The 23,902-nt window shown below is 44.6% G+C and overlaps 1 protein-coding gene across 1 annotated transcript; it reads left to right on the top strand.

Annotated features, from left to right (window-relative positions):
* Window positions 1–447: 447 nt before the first annotated feature.
* On the top strand, window positions 448–22,390 carry L3MBTL1 (l(3)mbt-like 1 (Drosophila)). The gene is made up of 18 exons (XM_018562618.1): window positions 448–574; window positions 660–777; window positions 2,668–2,761; window positions 3,083–3,174; window positions 11,099–11,203; window positions 11,897–12,032; window positions 13,171–13,262; window positions 13,517–13,668; window positions 14,541–14,617; window positions 15,184–15,269; window positions 16,229–16,339; window positions 16,496–16,610; window positions 17,081–17,180; window positions 17,604–17,768; window positions 19,027–19,076; window positions 19,196–19,341; window positions 21,450–21,512; window positions 22,217–22,390. The coding sequence occupies exons 2-18, from the start codon at window positions 775–777 to the stop codon at window positions 22,349–22,351; spliced, it is 1,722 nt and encodes a 573-aa protein (XP_018418120.1). The 5' UTR covers window positions 448–574; window positions 660–774; the 3' UTR covers window positions 22,352–22,390.
* The last annotated feature ends 1,512 nt before the right edge of the window (window positions 22,391–23,902 follow it).

Here is a 23,902-nt window from a genome sequence, read left to right as displayed (position 1 = left end):
TAGCTACTCTTTTGTCTTTAAGCCCAACATATCTTTTTACAGCAGATTAGGAAAAAAATATTTAGCTCTTCTATGAAGCCAGCCTGTAGGAGAGTGACACCACTCACTGCCTTGCTTGCAGAGTAGTGGTGGCATTGTCACCTTCGTATGAGCTCTCCTGCAGTAGGATTTCAGGCTGAAGCAAAGACATATATTTTATTATTTGTGTTTTACTTCTCCACATGTGATTGCCCAATATTCTATGTACACTCTGCTGAATTGTATCATTCGGCTTTACATGTACTTTGAAGAAGGGTTATGTTAGGATTGGGGTAACAGGAAAGGTTTAAGTAACAGGGAAGGTGAGTGTTAGAGTGTTAGAGGTTGTATTTTTCTTTCTCCACAGTATGAATGCATGTGTTTGTCTGGGGACTGTACACTTGTATTTATGACTCATTTGTGTCTGTGCAGTTCCTGAATTGAAGGAGAGCCCTCTTTCTGACTCTACTCTGTGTCTCTGTGATACCTGTGGCTGCCAGCATGTGGCCAGCGGAAAATGTGAGGCATGTGGTGCAATATGTCACTTCAAAGAGAGGTGAGACTGAGACCTGCTGATCACTATGATGGGGGTGAATGGGGAGCGGGTTAGTGTTACCTGGCTTCTGGGGTGTCCACAGCAGGTCCCTGGTCCTGGAGCCATCACGAGGCTTTGGGGTGGGCAGCGAGACCCCAAAACCGGTCAAGAAAAGGAGGCCAAAAGATTATCAGAGCCCAGCTGAGTCAGAGGCCGATTTAATGGTGAGGACAGAGCCATCATTGCACTCATGTCACCCGAGTGTTGTCAGTGGTTCGCTGTGTTGTGATTGGAGGAGAGTGCTGCAATACACTGTAGTGGAGCAAGTCTTATGCAGGGACTTATCAGTTTATCTGTTTGCATGTTATAACTTTCATTTGTATGTTAAAGAATTATACGATATAGCCGTGAAACGTCCATTGTTATACAATAGTGCATCTTTAAGAAATAATATTTTGGAGCAGGTTTATAAAAAAATACAAAAAAAGTGATGTCTTGTCCACAGCAACCAATCAGATTCCAAGTGCCGGTTTGCTAGGGTGTGGACTAGTAAACAGAACATAACTCTTGTTGGGTGGCTATAGGCCATATTTTCACTCGGTGCTTTAAAGCAAACCTGAGCGTGTCTAAAATATTTCCTAAGTAACAGAAGTCCCGGGTGAGGGCACCTTGTGGCACCTGCTTGTATTTGTGTTAGTCTTTAATACCTGTGTCCATGAGGAGCTCAATAAATCTTAGGCTTGTGCAAAGGGCCACGACTTCCTCTAATCAGTCCTGAACCCAGCCTATAGCTATGTGACAACCCCTGACATTCACCTGTGAAATGCCACAGTCTCTACTGCCTCTGAGGTTCTGGCATTAGGCAGTTCAATGACAAGGTTTAGCACTCATAGGGAGGTATGGGGTCAATGGTCTATGTATGGTTTGGCCCTTTGATCCAAGTGGCTTTACAGAGAACCAGGAAATGATCTGAAGGCAGAAACACAGACAATCAGCTTTCAGATGGAAGAATTACCCCACTGTGGCTTGTTTTTTGACAGTTAGCCCTGCTAGTTGTCAAAATACCTGAACAGTGTAGCAGCTGCTGTGTGGCCAACAATTTTCCATACCACAGATCCTGAATTTTTTTGAATTGAAGGATGTTAGGCGGGAGCTGGCTGATAGGGCCACCCAGGGAGTGAATTATGGACAAAATACACTCCGTGTTTACCCAGCTTAAGTCTAACAGATGTACTTGCAGGCACCACAGGATGTTTGCATTTCAACACTATTATTAACTTTGGAAAATGTTAGGCCAAGTCAGGTTTACGTTAATATTTCAAACCCACCTTTGTCTGCAAAAGAGTGCACAATGGGGCAGATATATGATAGGGTCAGGTCTTAAAACCTTAGCTCTAACTACCAACTGTTATAGTTGCCCAGATGGGAACTGGAAACAGTGGGGCAGGGAAGAAGGTGTCTATGTTATGTGTAGCAAGCAACCCTGTATTTGCTTTCAGCTTCTTACTTCTGGAAAAGCATATGAATGCTATGGGCCCAGTCAAAGGCCCGGTACTATCTGGTTATATAATGGTTTTTTTAAGACAACAAGACACTTATGGCCAATTACTTTTGATAAAATGATAGCAATAATTATTCTGCAATGTAAGTTAGCTTAGAATGGCACACATCTCTTTATGTGCTAAAGCAGGGGTAGGCAAACTCTGACCCCCCCAGCAGTGGTGGTGCAGCTGCAAGTCCCATGGGGCATTGCAAGACTGACAGCCACAGACATAACTACCAGAGGCAGATGTATGATTGGATGTGTAATTTCACCACAGCTGGAGGACCGGAGTTTGCCTAAAGCCTGAGGTTACTGGACCAGGCAGCCTATATCGTTTCAGTTAGGTATAGTTTGCCCCAACCAATGCAATAAACGTGTCATCTGAAATCTGATTGGATCCTCTGGTTGACACAGAGAGTTTTCTTTTGCCCAGATTTTTGTAAAAACGCAGAAGCGTTGCACGTGAGGACAATAAAGGTGATGAGAAACATGAGAAGAGTGTGGGATGTATGACTGTGTACAGTGTGGATGTATAGAGTTGTCTCTATATCTGAGAGGTATTATCATATAGGAGAAGCAGAAAGAACAGAAGACTTCTGAAGATGTGGAGGGACCATGCCTGAGGAGCTCAGAGCAAGAGACATGGAGCCAAAAAGACACACAAAGTATTACGCTTTCATTCCCTGTTTTCCCATTGCATACATCAAGCGTGTCTATCACTGCTATATCATGCCCCCTCTTTGTGCCAGATCCACTGTCATAACCCCTCTCTGTGATCCTCAAATCATCAATATCTTCCATATGTGTGTTTCTATGATTGGAGACAAAATGAAAGTGTTGTCCATACCAATTATTCAAAGTCTAGTTATTCCAGTGTAAGCTAGAGGACGTGAATGGGCAAAGATAACGCCTCCATTTTCCATTCTTCCAGTATCGTCTCCTCATTATAGTCTCATTTATATTGTTTCCTATATTCTTGTTCATAGCTTCAGGTGATGAACTGGGAGATTCTTGGTCTTGGTCTTCTTACCTGGAGGAGCAGAACAGTGATGCAGCTCCTCTCAATCTGTTTCGGGGGGTGAGTCTGGACAAAGAGAAAGGCATGAAAACTTAAGTCTCTAAATCAGCTGCAAACAGTTACTAGTATTGTATAAATGTCTGAGATTAGTCAAAGGTTACATTTAAAGTGATATTTCTGTAGCCAGAGATACAAATCTTCACTGTAGGTGATACACTGCACGCCTCAATTGTATGTCCAGCACAGCCTCCTGGAAGAATATGGTTAATGAAGGGTCAACCGCTAGTACCAATCAGCAGAATAGGAATGTTGATTCACATTGAACCTGTGTTTTGTCCATTAAGGGCAAAGCAAATTTGTTAGTAATTGACCATTACCCTCTTGTCACCCCCTCCTTCCTTTTTTTTTTACCATTTGAGTAACTTCCCCTCTGCTCGGCACGTTGACCATTCAGAGAATGCCTAGTATTTCTATTATTGAGAACAAGGTGTTCTCTGATTGCACAAAGGGCAGATCGTGATGCCACTGTCCTTTGTCCAATCAGAGAATGCCTTGCATTCATTGATAAAATTACAAGGCATCCTCTGAATGGCCTTTGGCAAGCAGAGGGGAAGTCACTCAGCACGGCAGCAGTATCAGGACCCAGAGGATTTCTGTAAAGCACTCTGATAGCTCTGGCTACTAGATCTTCATTACCATACCATGTATAAAATGTATATACTTACATCAGGCCAAGCTGGACCAGTGTAACTATACAAACATATTTATACCAGGAGTTAAGATTTAAAGAGGAATTCCAGCTATTCTGACTCCGATTGTTGTATTAGCGATTTATCCCTTGCGGAGACCTCTATGCATGGCCTGTATAAGCAGATCCAATCACTGCGGACAATCCTTATCAGATAGCTGAACTCACCAAAAACCTTTTTAGCCACAAAATACTTTTTTTGCGTGCAGCAGGATAACAGGATACACCAGATGAATGAATAGATGGTATTTGAAGGTCAAGGATGATAATGTTTCCAAGCTAGCATGTACATGTGGTCCTGCTATAGGCAGCCATGACACTAAACGACTAGGTGAAGAAGAAGGGAGGTACATTACACACAAGGGGATGAAATGCAGAAAAACATGACCACAAGATGGCAGTATAATAACCAGCTATACAACTGCCAAAGATAATGGCTTAAGGAAAATGAACTATGTGAAGCTCACTTCATATTTGTATGAATATTAACTATGGCTATGAATTGTGTGATATGCTACAACTGTGTAACAGCACACCAGCTATTAACAAAATCAATCCTTGATTCTTTTGCTCGTTATGGTCTACTCTAGGGGCTAGAAAACAGAAGATAAGCTTGCTTGATCGTCGGCCCTGTGGCAGTTAGCACTCACCTTTCTCCCACTCCAATCTGGCTGTGGTATGATATCAGCAGGGCTTAGACCAGTGGATCAAAGGGGAAAAGAGGTTGTGGGGACTTGTGTAGCAGCCAGGTGGGATCAAGGATCAGGTAAGTATATCTTATTTAAGCCAGCCCCTAGACCAGGGTTGGGCAACTCCAGTCCTCCAGCCGTGCTTTAACTACAAACCCCAACATGTTTCTGCCTCTGGGAGCCATGCCTGTAACTGTCAGTCTTGCAATACCTAATAGGACTTGTAGTTCCACAAGGGCTGGAGGGCTGGAGTTGCCCACCCCCTGTCCTAGACCAAAATGAGCAGTTAACCCTTGCAGTGTGGGGGGGGTAGACCCACTGCAAGGGTTAATTATTTTAATTAATGGAGATTCTCTTTAAAAATTCACAGGGCATCATACAAATTATACCTGTTTCTCCCCTGCCTTAGGAGTAATCTATGTGACAGTAAGTAGGGATCCCAGAACTAATTCAACCCACGTCTAGTATAAATGGGCCCCTAGTTCGTAGAGGGCCCTTGAGCCTCTGCACAGTCTGTCCATACCCACATGGATATGTGTATAGTATTTAAATGTGAGCACAGACTTTTGTATTCCTATCTTCACATAATCCGCTGATTTGGCAGTAGCTGCAGCATGGTGCATTGTGGGGATAACTGGGTTGTGATATGAAGAATTCTTGGCAATGAGAGCAAAGAGGTAACAGGCCATTCTACCAGATGTACTGGACTCTGGTTCATTGTGCCAACAAATCAGCCTAGCAGCCAAATTCTCATTTTCTTTTCGTATCTCTGTTTCATTTACTGTTCAACAGTTTTTGGGCTGCCACCCACGTTTGCAACACGGTGCACATCTGACATCAATGTACTAAACTGCCATATCTAAGGAAAACAGAAGCTGTCTCCAGTGACTACACAGCCCACTCTCTGTGTACCCAAAATTGGCAAACATCGGACTACCAGCAATGCTAACCCATTAGACTCCATGCAGAGACTGGATCATTTTTATTGCTCATATTGACACATTTCAGTAACTCTGAGATCTGTACTATGAAAGCAGAACTTTAAGGAAGCAGATACAATGACATGCAATTCAGTTCAGCCAGTCTTGTACTCTAGACACTCCTGGATTGGAGCACAGACAGAAGAATGGCTTTAAGTTGTCTCCACTACAATTAGAGAACCCAGCTTGATCATCTAAGCCCCCTCCACAGATTGTTCTAGATTATGAACTCCATAAACTTTGCCTGTTTAAAAGAGAGGCAACTCCAAACAGTAAGGAGCAACATAATTGAGGACAAAAAGTCCCAGGAGCGATCCGACTATTGTATAGTACAAAGCTATAGATATGTTATAAACAAAAGAAGGAAGAGTGTGATACTCACATAGATAGGTTGTGAGAAATCCCCTTGGGGATATCGGGCAACTCAAGTTGCAAAAAGGCGTGTGTGGAATATTTCTGCCCGCGCAGGATGGTCGCTGTCACGTACCTGGTAAGAGACCGGAAGGTGAGGAGGCTTCTCTTGCGGCTCGTGTCTCTCTACCCCTGGAAGTAGGGACAGGGAGCAGGCAGACAGCGAGGAGCATGAGTGCCGTGCAGGATGAGTCCAGAAGTCCTCTGAGCGGATGGTATCCAGGCAAAGACGGGAGACTGAAGCCAGGTCAGGGGAGCCAAAAGTCGGAGCCAGCCGGGCAGCAGGGTACACAATCGAGAGGCAAAAGCAGAGTCCAGAAACAGGCCGAGGTCAGGGGCAGGCGGCAATCCAAATAGCAAGGTCCAAAAACAAGCTGGGTCACAGGAGGCAAGGCAGGAGCAGGCACAGGAACAACTAGCTGAGAAAGACCATCAGCAAAGGAGCAAGGGCAGACTCACTCTATATAGTGGAGCTAGATCCGATTAGCTGCATCACTTCCTGAGCGACGGCCGTTGCACGTGTTTCCGTGCACTTCCGGTTTGGGTCACTTCCGGTTTCGGCACTTCCGGTTTCGGCGCGCATGCGCAGCCGCCATCTTGCCCTTACAGTGCCCCCCCTAATGGGCAACCTCCGGATGCCCATCTGGGCAAGCTTGCTAGGGTGAGCACGAAAAAATCTCTGGATGAGGCCAGGAGCATGGATCTTAGACTCGGGTTCCCAGGAGTTCTCCTCCAAGCCATAACCCTTCCACTTCACCAGGAACTGAAGACCCCTACCCCTCTTCCGGCAGTCCACAAGGGCTTCCACCTCATACTCCTCGACCCCATCGGTGACAGACAGAGGAGGCGGGCCATCGTCCCGGCCAGGAAACAACTCAGGGACATGTCGTCTGAGTAAGGATACATGAAGACCGGATGGATTCGATAGGAGGGCAGGAGCAATTCATAAGCCACAGGGTTAATCTTACGTTTGACTGAAAAAGGGCCAATAAACTTAGGAGCCAATTTCTTCGACGGGCAGGGCAGCTTTAGGTTGAGAGTGGACAACCACACCTGATCGCCAGGCCGCAGATCCAAATCCCCTCGCCGCTTCTTGTCGAAGCCAGTCTTGTTGCCCCGTTGGGCCCTGGCCATCGCAGCTTGTAACATCTTGACATTGGACTGTAGAAAATGAACCCTCTCCTGGATAGCCGGGACCCGGATGTCGGGATCAAAATCAGGTAAAAAGGCAGGATGAAACCCGAGGTTAGCAAAGAACGGAGACTGACCAGTAGCTGAATGCACCGTATTATTGTAGGCAAACTCGGCAAACGGGAGAAGGGAAACCCAGTCATCCTGGGAAACAGAGATAAAGCACCGCAGGTACTGTTCCAACGTTTGATTGGTTCTTTCAGTTTGACCATTCGTCTGTGGATGGTAAGCTGTGGAGAAACAGTTAGCGATACCCAGAGATTTGCAGAGCTCCCGCCAGAATTTAGAGGTGAACTGAACACCTCTGTCAGATACAATGTTGCTAGGAAGGCCATGGAGGCACATGATATCCTTGAAAAAGGCCTGAGCAGTCACAGAAGCCGTCGGGGTGCCGACCATCGGGATGAAATGGGCCATCTTGGTAAGCCGATCCACGACAACAAAGACTGAAGTAAAGCCCTCCGACGGAGGTAACTCCACAATGAAGTCCATCCCCAACATATTCCAAGGCCGAGGTGGGATAGGAAGTGGCCGTAAGAGGCCCCAGGACCGGGTCCGTTCCGTCTTGCTACGGGCACAAACGGCACAGGATTGGACGTAGGCCCGGCAGTCCCTCTTCAGATCAGGCCACCAAAAGGAACGTTGCACCAGCTCGGACGTCTTACGGATCCCGAAATGACCAGCCAACGGATGATCGTGGCATAGCTGAAGGACAGAGACACGGACCTGCCGGGGAACAAACACCCGGGTGCCCAGAAAAAACAGCCCATCGTCTTCCCGAAGCTTGGGCCCGGTGGGCAGGTCTCCCCCGGAGGAAGCAAGCTTCAGCTGGGACCTCAGGTCAGTCTGAAGAAGCAAGAAACTGTGTGCAGGGAGAATACTATCAGGGGGACCCGACTCCTCCCTCTCCGGGTACATCCGGGATAGGGCGTCTGGTTTGACATTTTTCGAGCCAGGGCGGTAAGTGATGTGCATGGAAAAGCGGGAAAAGAACAGAGCCCATCTCGCTTGCCGTGGCCTAAGGCGTTTAGCGGAGCGTAAGTACTCTAGATTCTTGTGATCCGTGAAAACAAGAATTGGATTAGCCGCCCCTTCGAGCAAGTAGCGCCACTCCTCAAGTGCAGCTTTTATAGCCAGGAGTTCCCGATCTCCCACATCGTAGTTCCTCTCTGCAGGGTTAAGTTTCCGGGAGAAGAAAGCCACAGGATGAAGCAAAGACCTTTCACCCTGCCGTTGGGAGAGGATTGCCCCTATGGCATCTTCGGAGGCATCCACCTCAAGGACGTAGGGGAGTGCTGGGTCGGGGTGCTTCAAAATGGATGCCGAAGTAAACAGGGTTTTGAGTTTGTCAAACGCTAGTTGTGTTGTCGGGGTCCACTGAAAGCGAGTACAGCTGGCATGCGTTTTTAAAGGCACGGAATTTTTGTCGTTCTCCAGAGAATCTTTCAGGTGCAGGTACACGAGGTTCCGGGGCTTGGTTGGTTGCTGCAGAAGGTACGGCTAGGGGTTCAGGTTGAGCAATACTTGGCGGGGCAGCAGGTGACATGGAAGGGATTGATGCAGCCATGGAAATCATGCGTCCTTCCAACTGGAAGTAGCCCTCCTGAAGATTAGTCACAGCCTGAGTAAGGGTTGTCAGTTGTTGGCAAAGTGTCTCCATAGAGAAAGCACTCCTCTCGGTCTCTGACATTTGGGCTGATGGTACTGTCACGTACCTGGTAAGAGACCGGAAGGTGAGGCGGCTTCTCTTGCGGCTCGTGTCTCTCTACCCCTGGAAGTAGGGACAGGGAGCAGGCAGACAGCGAGGAGAACGAGTGCCGTGCAGGATGAGTCCAGAAGTCCTCTGAGCGGATGGTATCCAGGCAAAGACAGGAGACTGAAGCCAGGTCAGGGGAGCCAAAAGTCGGAGCCAGCCGGGCAGCAGGGTACACAATCGAGAGGCAAAAGCAGAGTCCAGAAACAGGCCGAGGTCAGGGGCAGGCGGCAATCCAAATAGCAAGGTCCAAAAACAAGCTGGGTCACAGGAGGCAAGGCAGGAGCAGGCACAGGAACAACTAGCTGAGAAAGACCATCAGCAAATGAGCAAGGGCAGACTCACTCTATATACTGGAGCTAGATCCGATTAGCTGCATCACTTCCTGTGCGACGGCCGTTGCACGTGTTTCCGCGCACTTCCGGTTTGGGCCACTTCCGGTTTGGGTCACTTCCGGTTTCGGCACCTCCGGTTTCGGCGTGCATGCGCAGCCGCCATCTTGCCCTTACAGTGGCTCTCAATGCTCTTCGGGCTGGAGTTCCGATGATCCAAAGCTCCGCAGCTAGAGGGACTTGATGCCTACTTGAGAGATGAGACAAGAATGCCCCAAAAAAACGTACGTGCAAGACAGCAGAGGCGCCCAGGTGGAAGAGATGAAAAGATTGTGTTTCTTCAATTTAGACTTTTATTCCATGAAACACACACATAACTATCACAGTCTCCAGGCGTTTCGTGACTCTAAGATGGCCACTTCTTCAGGAGGGTGTGATGAGACACTTTAAGCAGAGTGGTAGCGTTTCCCTGCGTGTGTAGACTTTACCTGTGGATGGTACAGATAACAAATTCCATTGTACAAATATCTGGATTTTTGGCTAATCTTCCTTCACCTGTAATTATACTTCTAGCTCTGTGGAGTTTTTTGGAAAAGCAGGGAGCTAATCATACAAACAGGAAATTAGATTTCAGGAATCATTCTGTACAGTTTACAGCACACCCACAGTGCACCCAGTTGCATAAAAATGTAATTTGAATTGTGGTCGTTTTTAGAAAATGATATTTGGCAGCACATTTCATTAGGAATGCCATTTGTAATGAAACTAAAAAGAAATTGCACTCAAATTGCAAACCAGCTAGCCAGTATAGAGATGCTAACTATAAAGTGTTTCCAGCATTTATATTAAAGCCAGGGGAGGGAGTCGGGTGTTGCATACATTGGCAAATATTCATGAAGCCACACTGCCCTGCAAAGGCACATCTGGGAATGGTGTTCCTACCCTAATCTATGGGAGCACCCAAACTGGGACTCAAATAGCAATGAATGCAGTGCACACAGGTTGAGGAGGTAGTCCCTTCCTCAATAGATACAGCAAAGCACAAAAAAATCCAGACTCGCCCAAGGTGGCTGAAGACCCTAATATGTGTCTGCACCAAGTACAAAACCAAAAAGTGTCAGCTACTCAAATGATCTCACGTCTTGCTGGTGTTAGCCATATAGTAACTCAACATGTTTGTAAAGGCTATTTTGCCATTTTAAATTACATCTAAACCCACTCAATGAAATCTCATATAACCTTTAACATTTTAATGTTATTTAAAAACTTGTTTTACATTTTTTTAAATCTGCAGCTTTCATTAAAATGGTGATCCCGCCATGTAGGTTCTTGTTCAGGCATTTCATTTTATAGGGTGTCAACTGTCCTCCAATTGTCACACGCATTCCTGGTGGAGCCATTGGCCGTGCCGACACACATTGCACAGTCATGGTTCACCACTTTCACTAGGAGGAGGCTGGTCCATAGCAATGATGTGTAACCAATGCTGGAGTGAGTGCATGTAGACAGGAAAGATTAATGGGACATTTTCATGGAAGGTCCACTTTAACTTAAAGATTATATGAAATTAGTGGTTAGGGTTACATATATTTTAATGGGAAATTTACAGGAATGCCTTCAAATAGAGTCTTTTAAGTGACAGTGACTTTGACATGTAAAACACATCTAATGACCATATTCTGTATATTACAACTTAACTGAAGCATTATATTATGTAATTCCCAAAGCTACTTAGCCTTTCAGCACTCTGTTGAGATTTTAGTGGCTGGGTATACATCTAATTTAAATGGGTCTCAGAGAAAACACACCACACTGTATTATCTATCAGTATGTGTGTATTTTGTTACCTGTGGTCACATAACTGGCAATTTATCCTATAGTGGCAACTCGGAGCCCAGCACAAGAACGGCTTCAAGGTCGGGATGAAGTTAGAAGGCATTGATCCCCAGCATCCATCCATGTACTTCATTCTAACTGTGGTTGAGGTGAGATGGACATGACCTGCTTCCTAGAAACTGCTAAACAATAAGAACACGTAGACATGATGGCAGAGCCAATGGGATACACTACTTCCTTTTAAAATGCCCCTGAAATAATCATGAAGTCTAAAGCAGGTCTACATTAAAGCATTCTAATAACACTGATAACCACTCCTTCCTGCAATGTGCATCCCCAGAACCCACCCTCCCCCTATGTCCCCCCAGTCCCCACTCTGACCTCAGGCAATGAAAACGTGTAGGAACACTTCTGGAAACACTCTCTCGATTTGTCCCGGACTGAAAGCGAGGTGGAAACCATCATTTTGAGTTGCCACAAGGCTGGAAATAGAGGGAAAATCTTCGAATGGGAACAGTTTTACAGTGACAGCTGTCTAAGTGGGCTGTTTCCCTCACTTGGGAGAGATTTTATGTTACATCCTTTTGTGTCTACAGAACAGGTAGTAAAAGGAAGGGTTTTTAACATTCCCTAAACAATCCAAAACAAAAAGAAAAGTGTTGGCTTCAGTTGTACTTTAAGGGACTGATATATAAATTCTTCATCCTGTGTATAGCTGGGCAAACGCCATTCCCACAGCATTACAGTTTTTCTAGATGGCACTAAGGAGCAAAGGAATTTATACATCAAGTGATCAGTTTTGGGTGGACTAACCTGTTTACTTTGATCATCTCTTTTCTAAGGTGTGCGGGTTTCGGATAAAGCTCCACTTTGATGGGTATTCTGAATGTCATGACTTCTGGGTGAACGCCGACTCTCCGGACATTCACCCTGCGGGCTGGTGTGAAAGGACGGGACACAAGCTGCAACCTCCTAAAGGTTATTCTGTAGAATAAAGAAAAATGCTTCTTCCTCATGTTTTTAGCTTATTTCCTCTAAGCAGTTTTTACAGAAGGATTTGGTTCAACATTAGAACAAACTAGGGTTGCCACCTGTCCAGGATTCACCCGGGCAGTCCAGGTTTTGAATGCTGTGTCCAGGTTTCATGGCATCAGAAACCCAGACACAAGATGTCAGGCAGAGAGGGGCAACCAAAATTAGGATAGGAGCTACTGGCCCCCCACTGAAAATAGTCTAGACTGTGATATTTACATATGAATGGGTGTCACTATTTACATATGAGTAAGCCACGACTCATTCTCCCCCCAAAAAATGTCAGCGCGGCGCTAGAGTGTTCGAGTTTCGCTTGAAGAAAAGGTGGCAACCCTAGAACAAATGCTAAAGCTGTTTAGCAAGATTCAGTCCACCAATTCCGAATCCTCGTTTCCGTCTGATTTTTGTGAGCAGAACTTTAGTAATTAGAACCATATCGGATAGCAGTGCAGATATTTTATAGCATAGAACCCTTTTGCTTCATGTGTAACTCTACACAAAGATAATGATGACAGCTTTGATAGGGGAATGCAGAACCCGGACTACTGCCCATTCACACAGATCGCAGGGGTCTGGGTCTCCAATAGTCAAGTAATCTCCCTGTACAGTACTCCAATCAACAATGTTTCTCAGGGAGCATGGGCAATGTTAATTGGATCCCTGGACACTGGGACTGTTGTGCTTAGTGTGAGAGCAGTGGTCCAGGTCTATGGCGTACAGCAGTTTCATATACATAGCAGTAAAGTGCTGATGCACTTCCAGAAGGAAGGACGGTGTCAGCACCAATTCAGAGATGATTTGAGGATCTACAGCCGAGTGATACACAAATAAGATACATTTTTGTTAAATACTTAAATGTATTTTTAAGGTTAAATTCCAGAGTTAATTGTCACTTTAAATTTGGTAAACAAATTGTAATTGGAAATCAATATTTTATTTGCAGCATGCCGCAAAAAAATTGACATCATGGTACACTTCTAAAATAAATATTTTACAGATTTCTGGGTTCTTTTGTTTTTATTTGTTCCTGACATATAATTGCATCGCTGGGACACTTACATTACTCTCTGCTTTCTGCGTATAGGGTACAAAGACGAAGACTTTAGTTGGACGCATTATCTGAGAATGACTAAAGCCCATGTGGCCCCAAAACATTTATTTGTAACCCCAAAAATTGTGAGTTTACTTTTTACTGATTATAACGGTTGTTTCCTTGTTTTATGATTTTTCTATACTTGATAAAAATGAATCTCCCCTCTAAATAAACCCTTAGCCCTATCGCCTCCCAGATCCCTATACCAAGGCATCAGACATTCCTCCATCTTGTTCACTTGTACCTAACTTTGTGGCAAGCAGCTTTTCCATAGTCTTTGGTTATTGACAATTTTCACTTTTTCAGTGTTCTCATCAGTAATGTTCCTACTTAACAGGGGGCTCCTCCATCACTTTTTCGGGTGGGGATGAAGCTAGAGGCCGTGGACAAGATGAACCCCTCTCTTATCTGTGTGGCCAGTGTCATTGATGTGGTAGAAGAGAGATTCCTTGTGCACTTTGACAACTGGGGTGACACCTATGACTACTGGTAAGTAGGGCGTGTATCTGTAATGGGACTGATTATGACTGGGATAGGCAACCTTGGCATTCCAGCTGTGGTAATGATGATCTGCTGGAGCTCACAGTGCTTCCCTCTGCCTCCAAGTGACAGCGATCTGGCCTGGCGATTGGCTGCATATGGGGTTGGGCGCTGATTTATAAGAGGAGAACATCATGTGTTCCAACATACCTGGAGGTGTCAGGAACTTCCAAAGGCTCCAGCAGGTAGACAGAACTGTAGCGAGTGTGTGCAAAGCTACATATAAAAGCTGGGCATAAAAATAACCTGTTTATGCTTTATAGATTTGTACAGCTGTAACATACAGGTGAAACTCGAATAATTAGAATATCGTGCAAAAGTAATTGCAGTGAGTGCTGCAAAAGGGGCCCAAACCAAGTACTGAGTAAATATGCATGCTTGTACTTTTCAGAGGTCCGATATTGTTCTATGTACAATCCTTGTTTTATTGATTGCATGTCATAATCTACTTTTTTGAGGTTGTAGATTTGGGGTTCTTGGGGTTTTCATGAGCTGTAAGCCATAATCATAACAATTATGACAAATCACGGCTTGAATTATCTTGCTTTGCATGTAATGAGTCTATCTCATATATTAGTTTCACCTTTTAAGTTGCATTCGTGAAATAAATGAACTTTGCACGATATTCTAATTATTCGAGTTTCACCTGTATATCATCGTAAATAGAGTTTAAATCTTTAAATACAAAAACACTGTTTTTTTATTGTTAACATTCTTATTTCTTGTGTTGTTGAGCAGCGAGATATTCATGTTATTGATCCATCATTGTCTTGGATATCCTGTAATGGTGTGACAATAAAAACATAAACCTTTCCTCCTAGGTGCGACCCTAGCAGTCCCTATGTGCACCCCGTTGGCTGGTGTCAGGAGCAAGGGAAGCCACTTACGCCTCCTCAGGGTAAGATGGACTGTCGTGGGAAAAACTGTAATATGTGGGTCTTGGCATCCTTTGATACAATATGTGGTAAAAAGTTGTCACCCCTGTACTGTGCTTTAAGAGTAACTTCAATGAAAACTGGTGTTGACTTTCCATTAGGTTTTCAGTGTTTTGTAGTGCGAGGAGATCCTACACCCATTGGTTTGGGATGGATTTGATCCATCTCCAGGTCTTCACTCTTACCGTAGATCCTGATGGAGACATCATTCCACACCCCTGCCTAAGCTTGGCTTTACAGATTGCCCCCTGAGCTATCTGAGTTCTTCAAATAGCCATGTGGACAATGCAAATTATCCCTGTGCTGTGAGAATATATGGAAGATTCATTGGAGAGATGACTTCTGTAGGTTGAGTGAAAAGACAAGCTAGGCATGACATAGCTCTACTGATGATTTAAGGAAATCACAGAGTATTGCTATTCAAAATGTATCCTAGCTAGGAAAATGATAATGAAATCATCTTATAATAAAATCTGCAAGTCATAATCATTGAAGCATTATTTTACACCCATCAACTGTCTTGTTGCAGATTATCCAGACCCAGATAACTTCACATGGGGACGGTACCTGGCTGAGACCGGAACTGCAGCGGTACCTGCCCGAGCCTTCCACACGGTACTTCCATCACCTGATGCAATAGTTTTTTTTATTGATGCAAGTCAAAGTTTTCTAAAGTCTAAAGGCATATTTGAATAAAATCAGTAGAGCATCTAATATGTCACACGATACAAAGGCGGAAGGGCGTATCACTTCTATCTACATTCTTCTGTCAATTGGAAAGTATAGTGTATTGCGTGAATGAGCTGTGAAAAATAATACAAAGTGAGACTTCTTTAAAGAGGAGGGTCAGGAAGTATCAATGTAAATTGCTATGGGACGTAAAGGTAATACTATAACTTACACTTAAATCTGTCACATCTGTTGCTGGGTCGAAAACTCTTCTGCTGTGCCCAAATAACAAACAATTCCAACCCAGGGCACTGAATTAGAGAAGCTGGCCCAATAGAATTCATGAATGGGCAAAGTAATAGGTATACTGGATGGGGGCCTTACCCAGCCCACTCACCACCCCACACTTCTGATACTTACCTTCTACATGCAAATGAAAGTTCTTTGTTCATCACTTATTACATGTGGGTTCTGTATCTGAGGTTTGGTGGGTTCTGTATCTGAGGTTTGGTGGCTTCTGGGAATCCCTTGGAGTTTAGGTCATTTAACTTGACCTCCAGTTTTGTAGAGCTCCTCTCTGTGCTGAAACTAGGAGTGTAAAGCAATGAGTGTAATCTGGAGAGTTTGCGAGGACCATGTGGCAGTCTCTAGACAAGCCTTCTACGGGTGACTTGTTTTGTATGTTGTGCATTTTATCATTTTATTTATTATTATATACATATTTTATATTATTTATATCATTGACTATCTTAAAGTGATTTTCTGTCTATTCCGGTGTACCTTGCTTTTGTGTTTTAGCATTGTTATCCCAGTCACTGGCAGACAATGTTACATTGTCAGATGGTAAACTGCTGCATGTCCAGCCCTGTTTTATAAGTGACAGGCTGTCTTTAAATCTCTTTCAGCGGCCTCCACATGGATTTAAAGTGAATGTGAAGCTGGAAGCAGTGGACAGAAGAAGTCCCTCTCTGATTCGAGTGGCATCGGTGGTGGATGTGGAAGAGTGTAGGATAAAGGTGAAAAGGTCCTCATATGTTTCCCCTCATATCCATCACTGTGTTTTGTTATGAATCATCCTCACAGTGGGTATTGGTGTGCATCCATCATGGGTCAGGGGATTTGGGAAAGGTTATTGATAGAGTGGGTTGTTCACGAGCCATCCAACCCCCAAGGTTCACTTTGACGGCTGGAGCCATATGTATGACTTTTGGCTGGACGCTGACCACCCAGACTTGCACCCTGTGGGTTGGTGCCACAGAACTGGACATCCTTTGCAGACCCCTCACCGTGAGTACAGTAAAATGAATATTGTTGTTTTTAAAAGAATTGTACAGTGTTTTATATATATTTTTGTTAATTATCTTATATTCAGTCACTTAGAAAACGTCAATAGGATGAGGTACCTTCACAGAAGATAATGGCAGGTTTTGCTGGTGAGGAAGCCACTGTTGGAAGCCACTAAAAGGCACTGCTGGGAAACGGGCTCTGTTGTGGGTTGAAGTGGTGGTGGGATTGCTTACTTCTCCGGTAGAAGAGTAGGTAGATGCAATGCTGGAGGCTAAGGTGTTTGAAACCTACTGTCAGCAATACTAAAGCTACGTCATCCTAGTGACTTTTGGAACACGTAACACTACATGATTAATAACTAAAGCAGATATTAGTTCACTAGCAGAAAAAACTGTGTAAGGACAAAAACTAGTAATAGTAAGTACTCTTTCAGCTCCTTATGATTACTTCTTATCAATATTTTTTTACAGGGCACAGGGATTCAGGCAACGTATCACCAGGCTCTTGTGTATCACTCAGCTGCAAAGGGATTACGCACTCCAGAAGCAGTAAATACAGTTTCCACCACAGGTCAGACATTTCACTGGAGCAGGAACCACTTTTGTACTGTCGCTGGCTTTGGTCATAATCACATATTTTACAATTAAGCAATAAGTCGCTTAACTGAATTTCCGTAAGTACAGTAAGGCTGGGTTCACACCTAGGCGTATCGAATATGCGCGTTTTTACCGTGATTCGCGGTTTAAAACCTGGCTGTATCCCAATAGATATGCGTGACAAATACGCCCCAAAGAAGCTCCTGTACTTCTTTGGGCGTAGGGCGTTTTGCAGCGCCCAGGTGGGAACCATGCCAATAGGCAATCATTGGTTTTCACATGTTGAGCGTTTTACAGAGCGTAGGAACGCGCTGTAAAACGCCCAGGTGTGAACCAGGCCTAAGTACTTTCCATGCTGCTCACCAGCTTTTCTTTGTTTCCTTTCTTCCCGCCAAAGGAAGTGCCCCACTCCCGGCTGTGATGGCTCTGGTCATGTGACTGGAAGGTTCACCGCTCATCACTGTCTCTCTGGTTGTCCTCTTGCCGATCGGAACCAGCAACCGGCACGAAACAGGAACCCCATTCCACTTCCACCCCGAAGGAAGTCCAGGCACCATGGAAGGTAACTAAGTACTGGTTTGCTAGTTGTTGATGGATTTTTTTTCAGGTTTTAATGGTTAAGAGAGACCATGGCCTTTATTTAACGTGGAAATCAGGGTAAAATTGAACCTATGGCTAATTATAACCTATTATAATCTGAAGTAAAGGTTATGTAGCGCAAAGTGTGTCTTGCATGAAGTCTATACCGTGTTTCCCCGAAAATAAGACACTGTCTTATATTTTTTTTGGCTGAAAAAAACACGCTAGGTCTTATTTTTGGGGTAGGTCTTATTTATTTTTTAATGTACAACAATCCAAAGTTAATGCAAATCCAAATCCAAATTATATAATCCAAAATGGCAAAGTTAAGAATAGGGTGATCAGGGAAATCAGGGGTGCCGTAACTTTCCAAGAGCAATTTGGTAACCAATTTGGTAACCAATCATGCTTTCACTAGTATTCCTCACAGGCGGAGTGAGTTTGGTATCACTCCGCCTGTGACAGGAGGAAGCATCCGCTTATGCTGCTCTGCTCCCTCCGCTGCCGCCTCGCTTCCTCTAGCGCCGGCTTCGTTGGCACCGCTGATTCTCTCCCGCGGCTCTACAAGTTTCCCCTTATGACACCACCGGCCCTGGGAAAGGTCACAACCAGGTCTTATTTTCAGAGTAGGTCTTATATTTTAGCAATTCCCAAAAATAGTACTAGGTCTTATTTTCGGGGTAAGTCTTATTTTTGGGGAAACAGGGTAGATCTGTATCCTCGACAAACATGGCAGACCCTTTAATATGTTATCTGTATCTACTGGTGTCACAGCAAGCAAAGCCACACTGTGCAACCACACAGGTGGCAAATCTCTGTTCTTTTTATTGGCTTCAGGGCCCTAATACTCTCCACCTTTTCAGCAATTTCAGCCACACAGAATGCTGGGGTGGGTGTTCATATGAGCGCAGGAACACAGCACCATTTTGTTACTCCTGGGTTCTTTGAAGTGACTTGCTCATATGAACTGGCTGGGTCAGTAACACCAGAAGAATGTCCTTTCTAGTGGCTTCTCCAGAGAGGTTAAAGGAGAATGCATTCCAAAGAGGGGGAACTGAAATTTCAGCTCAAGCAGAAACCTGGTTGTCTTAGCTTTGCTTGATATGGCGGAAATACTCAAACACTGGCTTATTCCACTCAAAACTAAAAAAAAAGTTTGGGTAGATTGCCACTAGATAGGAGCCCATAAGAATGAGCAATGCATTATCCTTGCAAGTACTAATGAATGTGCTGTATTTCAGAATCGGCCGTCCTCCAAAATATCGTCGAGTGCAACAGGACAGCTATCAAGGTAGGTGGCAACTGCTTACACCTTGGAGAAGGTTATATACAGTATGTACTGCTACTGTTTATAACATAACCAGCAGACTGAATTCACTGTGCTTTGGCTCCCCATTTTTCTGTCCCCAGATACGGTTCACCAATCACTTTTCATGTCGGCTCTGTCTGTACACCCTGATCGAACCCTCGCTCACTGCTGGGAGCAGCACTGCCGTCTACTGCCAGGTGTGGCTGGTATCAGTGCCAGCACTGTGTCGAAGTGGAGCACAGAAGAGGTAATGCATGTCCTTTAAGACTTAGCATCATATGTGAGGCTAGTGCTATTCATAAAGTCACCTAGGCATTGATTAGTGTCATTGTGGATGCAGGTAATAAACATAAATTTAGGTCACACTTAAAAGCAGTTTCAGTATTTTACTGGCTGTCACTGGAGCATTACTATAATAGAATGAATATATTAACCTTACAAGCAATATGAAGCCTTAAGTGTATATAAAAGCAATTTTCTTTTTTTGCATAGAGCAGAGAAGGGTTAGCGCCTCTTCCTGATTATTATAGCAGTCTCTGTCCCCAATGGGGAGATTTAACATCCCTATTTGTTCTGCAGGCCATTATGACCAGGACTGAAAGTGAGGGAAATGTTTGAGTTGTCACCAGAAAAGGAATAGAAGGAAATCTTCCAACGGGGACACGCGTGGTGATAACTGTCCAAGAATGGCTATCCCTCACTTTGATGATATTCCTTAATTTCCTATTGTGTCTATGGGACAGGGATTGAAGGGAAACCTTGGTAATGGGACATAGAAGGAATAAAACCTGATGGGGGTTTGTAACCCTTCCTTTCTCCATCCAAATCTAATATATACCGTTGGCTTTAGTGCTAGGTCCATTTTCTACATAAAGCTTTAGGCCTTAATGGGTCTATCAATACACTGTAAATATGATAATGGTTTCCTTATCTGGCTGTAACTAAAGTTTGCATAGCCCACCCTCCTACATAGGCCAAAACATGGATGGTCACCCACGGTGGCCAGCAGGGATGCCTTAGGGTGGTTGAGTTGTTCCTGCATGCCTGATTGTTATTTATTGTCTATGTCCTTTGGGGCCCTGGTCCTTTTATTCTCCTGCTTTGCTTTATATATAGGCATGCTTGCACAGTGCTAGATTAAAGGTTGCTATAGATATGATGTTGGTCCTCATAATGATTTTCATGGTCTATAGCAGCCAACAGAGTCACCAGATACCCTAAAACTGTCAGATCTTGGCGACTGCCATGTTGAATAATCCCAGCTGATTGCTAATGTTCACCTTCAGGTTAAGGGAAGGTGTCACCTCCACAGGCATAAATATGAAGGCTCAGGCAAGCCAAGCAGGAATGTTCATTTAGGAATCTATGAAAAAAAAAGTCTTCAGGCAGTTTGATCCTTCTTGCAAGTCAAACCTCCCTCGAATGTCTTTGTCCACCTTAATATTCGTCTATTATTACCATGTCCTCAATTATCTACAAACACTCAGCGATCACTGACCTTGCTCTCCTCTCTGACAGTTGTCACAGGAGGCTGAGCTCAGCCTCCTGTGACAGCGCGGCCTGTCTCTGCCCACACACCGCTCTTCCGGACTGTGATAGAAGGCTGAGCGGTGTGGGAGGAGACGCCAGCTGCTCACAGCGCTCTCCTCCCGCAGTGCTCGGCCGGCTATCACAGTTTCTCTCCCCCCCACTGGGACACAGAGCAGCGCCCAGCGGGGAGGAAAGAAAGCACGGATGCGCCGATGTATCGGCAGGAAAACTGCACTTTCGGCATTATGCCAAAAGTGCAATTTTCGGCCGATATGTTAAGGCGGCCGATATATCGGTGCATCCCTAATTAGTACCCTATGTGATATTACTGATGATCAGTTTTGAACACACAGTTTCGGTGATGTACAACAATTGAATATCAAACAATTTCTGTAAATGAGTTAGTTAATCTCGATTTACAGTGTCAGTAATAGGTAGTATAAAGAAAGAACTCTGGTAGGTCTACTATACTTTGATAGAGGGATGTACAAGGCTAGATTTCCACTTAAGCATTTTCTCCGACTGATGCACTCTCCACTGAAATCAATGTAAATGCACCAATCTGCATGTTGTGTTTAACAAGCATTGCAATGCGCCTTGTACTGAATGTCTTCTCACATCATAACACACATCAATGCTGATGGTGCATTCACGTACATCATGACACATTGACACGTGTCTTAACAGATGAGTTGTCGTGTGTTTAATGCCTTGACATTGAATTGCATCGAAACTGCACCAAGCCAAAATGCAAGGGTGTAAATCCGGCCTGATACTTTTTTAAATGTGGCAGAAATTATAACTGCGTCCTTTTTTCTTATTTAGGTGTTCAACTTTGTGCAGACACTGACAGGATGTGAGGACCAGGCCAGGCTGTTCAAAGATGAGGTGAGCTGCAGAAGGCTGGATGATCATGATTCATACTCCAGGAACAATAATGGTGTACAAAGCTCAATAACCCATATTAACCAATCAGAATTTACTATTCAGTTCACCATCTTTGCTTCACTAGCCAGGCAAATTTTGAAAATCCTGCGCTTGGTGTTCTAAAGCCAATCCCCAATCACTAATCTTCACAGACAGGACCACTCTGGAAGGTTGCCTTTAAAAAGGATATTGGGATGCTTCCTTGAGAACATGTAACAAAACAAAAAGACATCTTCCTAGTACAATACTATTTATTTGTAAATTAGATAAAAACCAAAGAGCAGCTGGCTACTCACATAAGTATGGAAGATCTAAGCATGTAAATGTGCACCATTGGACAAACATGACACTCAGCAGGGCCGTACAGAAGATGGACCACCACAGGTTGACCGGAGTTTACCAGAGTTCCTCAGAGCTCTGAGGAAGGGGGGATTGCCCCCGAAAGGTGTCAGCTTTTGCTACACTCTGGTCAACCTGTGGTGGTCCCTGCCATATACTATAGAGTGATCCGTTGGCTCTGGTTATATTAACTGGATCCAAACTTGGCCGACCCATACACAGCAAACTTTCCTAAACAATCAGAATCAGTCATACAGAACAATCATTCTTGTTCATGTACAGGTCCCAGTAGCTTGCTAATCCCCAACCTCTGCTTTACCCTACAGATGATAGACGGACAAGCCCTCTTGCTGCTCACACAGACGGACATTGTCAAGATTTTGTGCATTAAACTGGGGCCAGCTGTGAAAATTTACAATTCCATCCTTATGTTTAAGAACACCGAGGACTGCACAGACTGAGCCCCACTGCTGGATCGAGAAGGTTGTGGTTTTACAATTCTGTCACATCCCTTTAATAACACCTCCCAACCACCCCCCTCCCACCTTAATGATGAATGTTTCCAGTATAAAAGGTCATAGTTTAGTGAGTTGTATAAATAAATAAAGTTATGTTTGTTGGAAATATATGTGTGAGTATGATTAATAAAAATCTGACTTGGTTTTGGATAGAGGATAGATGCGATAAAACGCGTCAGTTTTTGGCAGATTTCCCTCCACTTCATGTCCCAAAGACACAACAGGGTGTGGAAAAAGTGTCTCCATTGGAAGAATTCCCCTCTGTTCCTATTATGGTGACAAATGTAGAATTTTGGATTTGGGATCACTTCCTGTCCCATTGACCATGATCACCAGGACAAATAAAGATGGTAAATCTCTCTAGTGGGGACATGGGTAACAGTGGTGGAGGGTCTAACCATTTCTCACTCCACCCAAACCTAAAAAAAAAAAAAAAGTTTGGGCTTCAGAAATACTTTAAAAAGTTTAAGATAGCTTTCCTACAAAGTTTCCAAACCCTTTTGCCCCACTCACCTAAGTAAGTCTAGTCCACCCTCCCCAAATGGCTATACTTACCTCCTTGAGCTGGTCTTCGTACCACCAATCTGTAGCTCTTGCAGGGCAATGCTGATATACTCTACGTGATACTCAGTGCCTTAGCAAACGTCATCCAGTTATGATTTACATCTCCATAATTATCAAGTGACAGTATTGGAAAGCATGTCCGTGCGTATGCCACAGACTCTGTACACTAGGGACGCACTGATACCAGTACTAGTATCAGTATCGGAGCCGATAAATGCCCCTGATACTTATCCCAGTACCGGAACTACCGGTATCAGGAAGCTGGGTGGCGAGTAACTACACGCCGTTCGGCTTCCTGATTGGCCAAGAAGCTGGCTCCATGCTCCCTCGTCACCAGGGAGCATGGAGCTGGCTTCCCAACCAATCAGGAAGCCAGGCGGCAAGTCATTACACGCCATCCAGCTTCCTGATTGTCCGGTAATGATGAGGGAGCATGGAGCTCGGTTCCCAACCAATCAGGAAGCTGGATGTCGTGTAATGACTCACCGCCCAGCTTCCTGATTGGCCAACTGCCCCCACCTGGTGATGGAGCATGGAGCCGGCTCCTCGAGCCAATCTGGAAGCCGGACGGCGTGTAATGGCTCGCCATATGGCTTCCTGATTGGTTAGGAAGTTGGCCAATCAGGAAGACAAGGTGTTGAGTCATTACCCACCCCCTCGGCTTCTTGATTGCTAGAAAGCTGGCTCCATGCTTCCTCACCTGGTGACAAGGGAGCATGGAGTCGGCTTCCTGGCTAATCAGAAAGCCGGGCGGCGAGTCATTACATGCCACCCGGCTTCCTTAATTGGACTTCCAGTATCGGCGAGTACCGAAAAAACGGTATCGGTGCATCCCTAGTGAACACTATTTCAAAATTGCCAGGAGAGAAGGGAAGGGGTCTTTTTTAACAGTAGAGGCATGCAAATGTTCTCATATTTTTTTAACTAACA

Source organism: Nanorana parkeri, unplaced genomic scaffold (assembly GCF_000935625.1).
Source record: "Nanorana parkeri isolate BGI_ZX_2015 unplaced genomic scaffold, ASM93562v1 scaffold587, whole genome shotgun sequence".
NCBI classification, from domain to species: Eukaryota; Metazoa; Chordata; class Amphibia; order Anura; family Dicroglossidae; genus Nanorana; species Nanorana parkeri.
Note: the sequence above shows the minus strand (reverse complement) of the source record. Positions and strands in the feature narration are given on the sequence as shown.

Coding starts and splice junctions, on each gene's coding strand:
- L3MBTL1 (XM_018562618.1), top strand. Junction 12,033..13,170: donor CAAGCTGCAACCTCCTAAAG/GTTATTCTGTAG, acceptor TTCTGCGTATAG/GGTACAAAGACGAAGACTTT. Junction 13,669..14,540: donor GGTGACACCTATGACTACTG/GTAAGTAGGGCG, acceptor CTTTCCTCCTAG/GTGCGACCCTAGCAGTCCCT.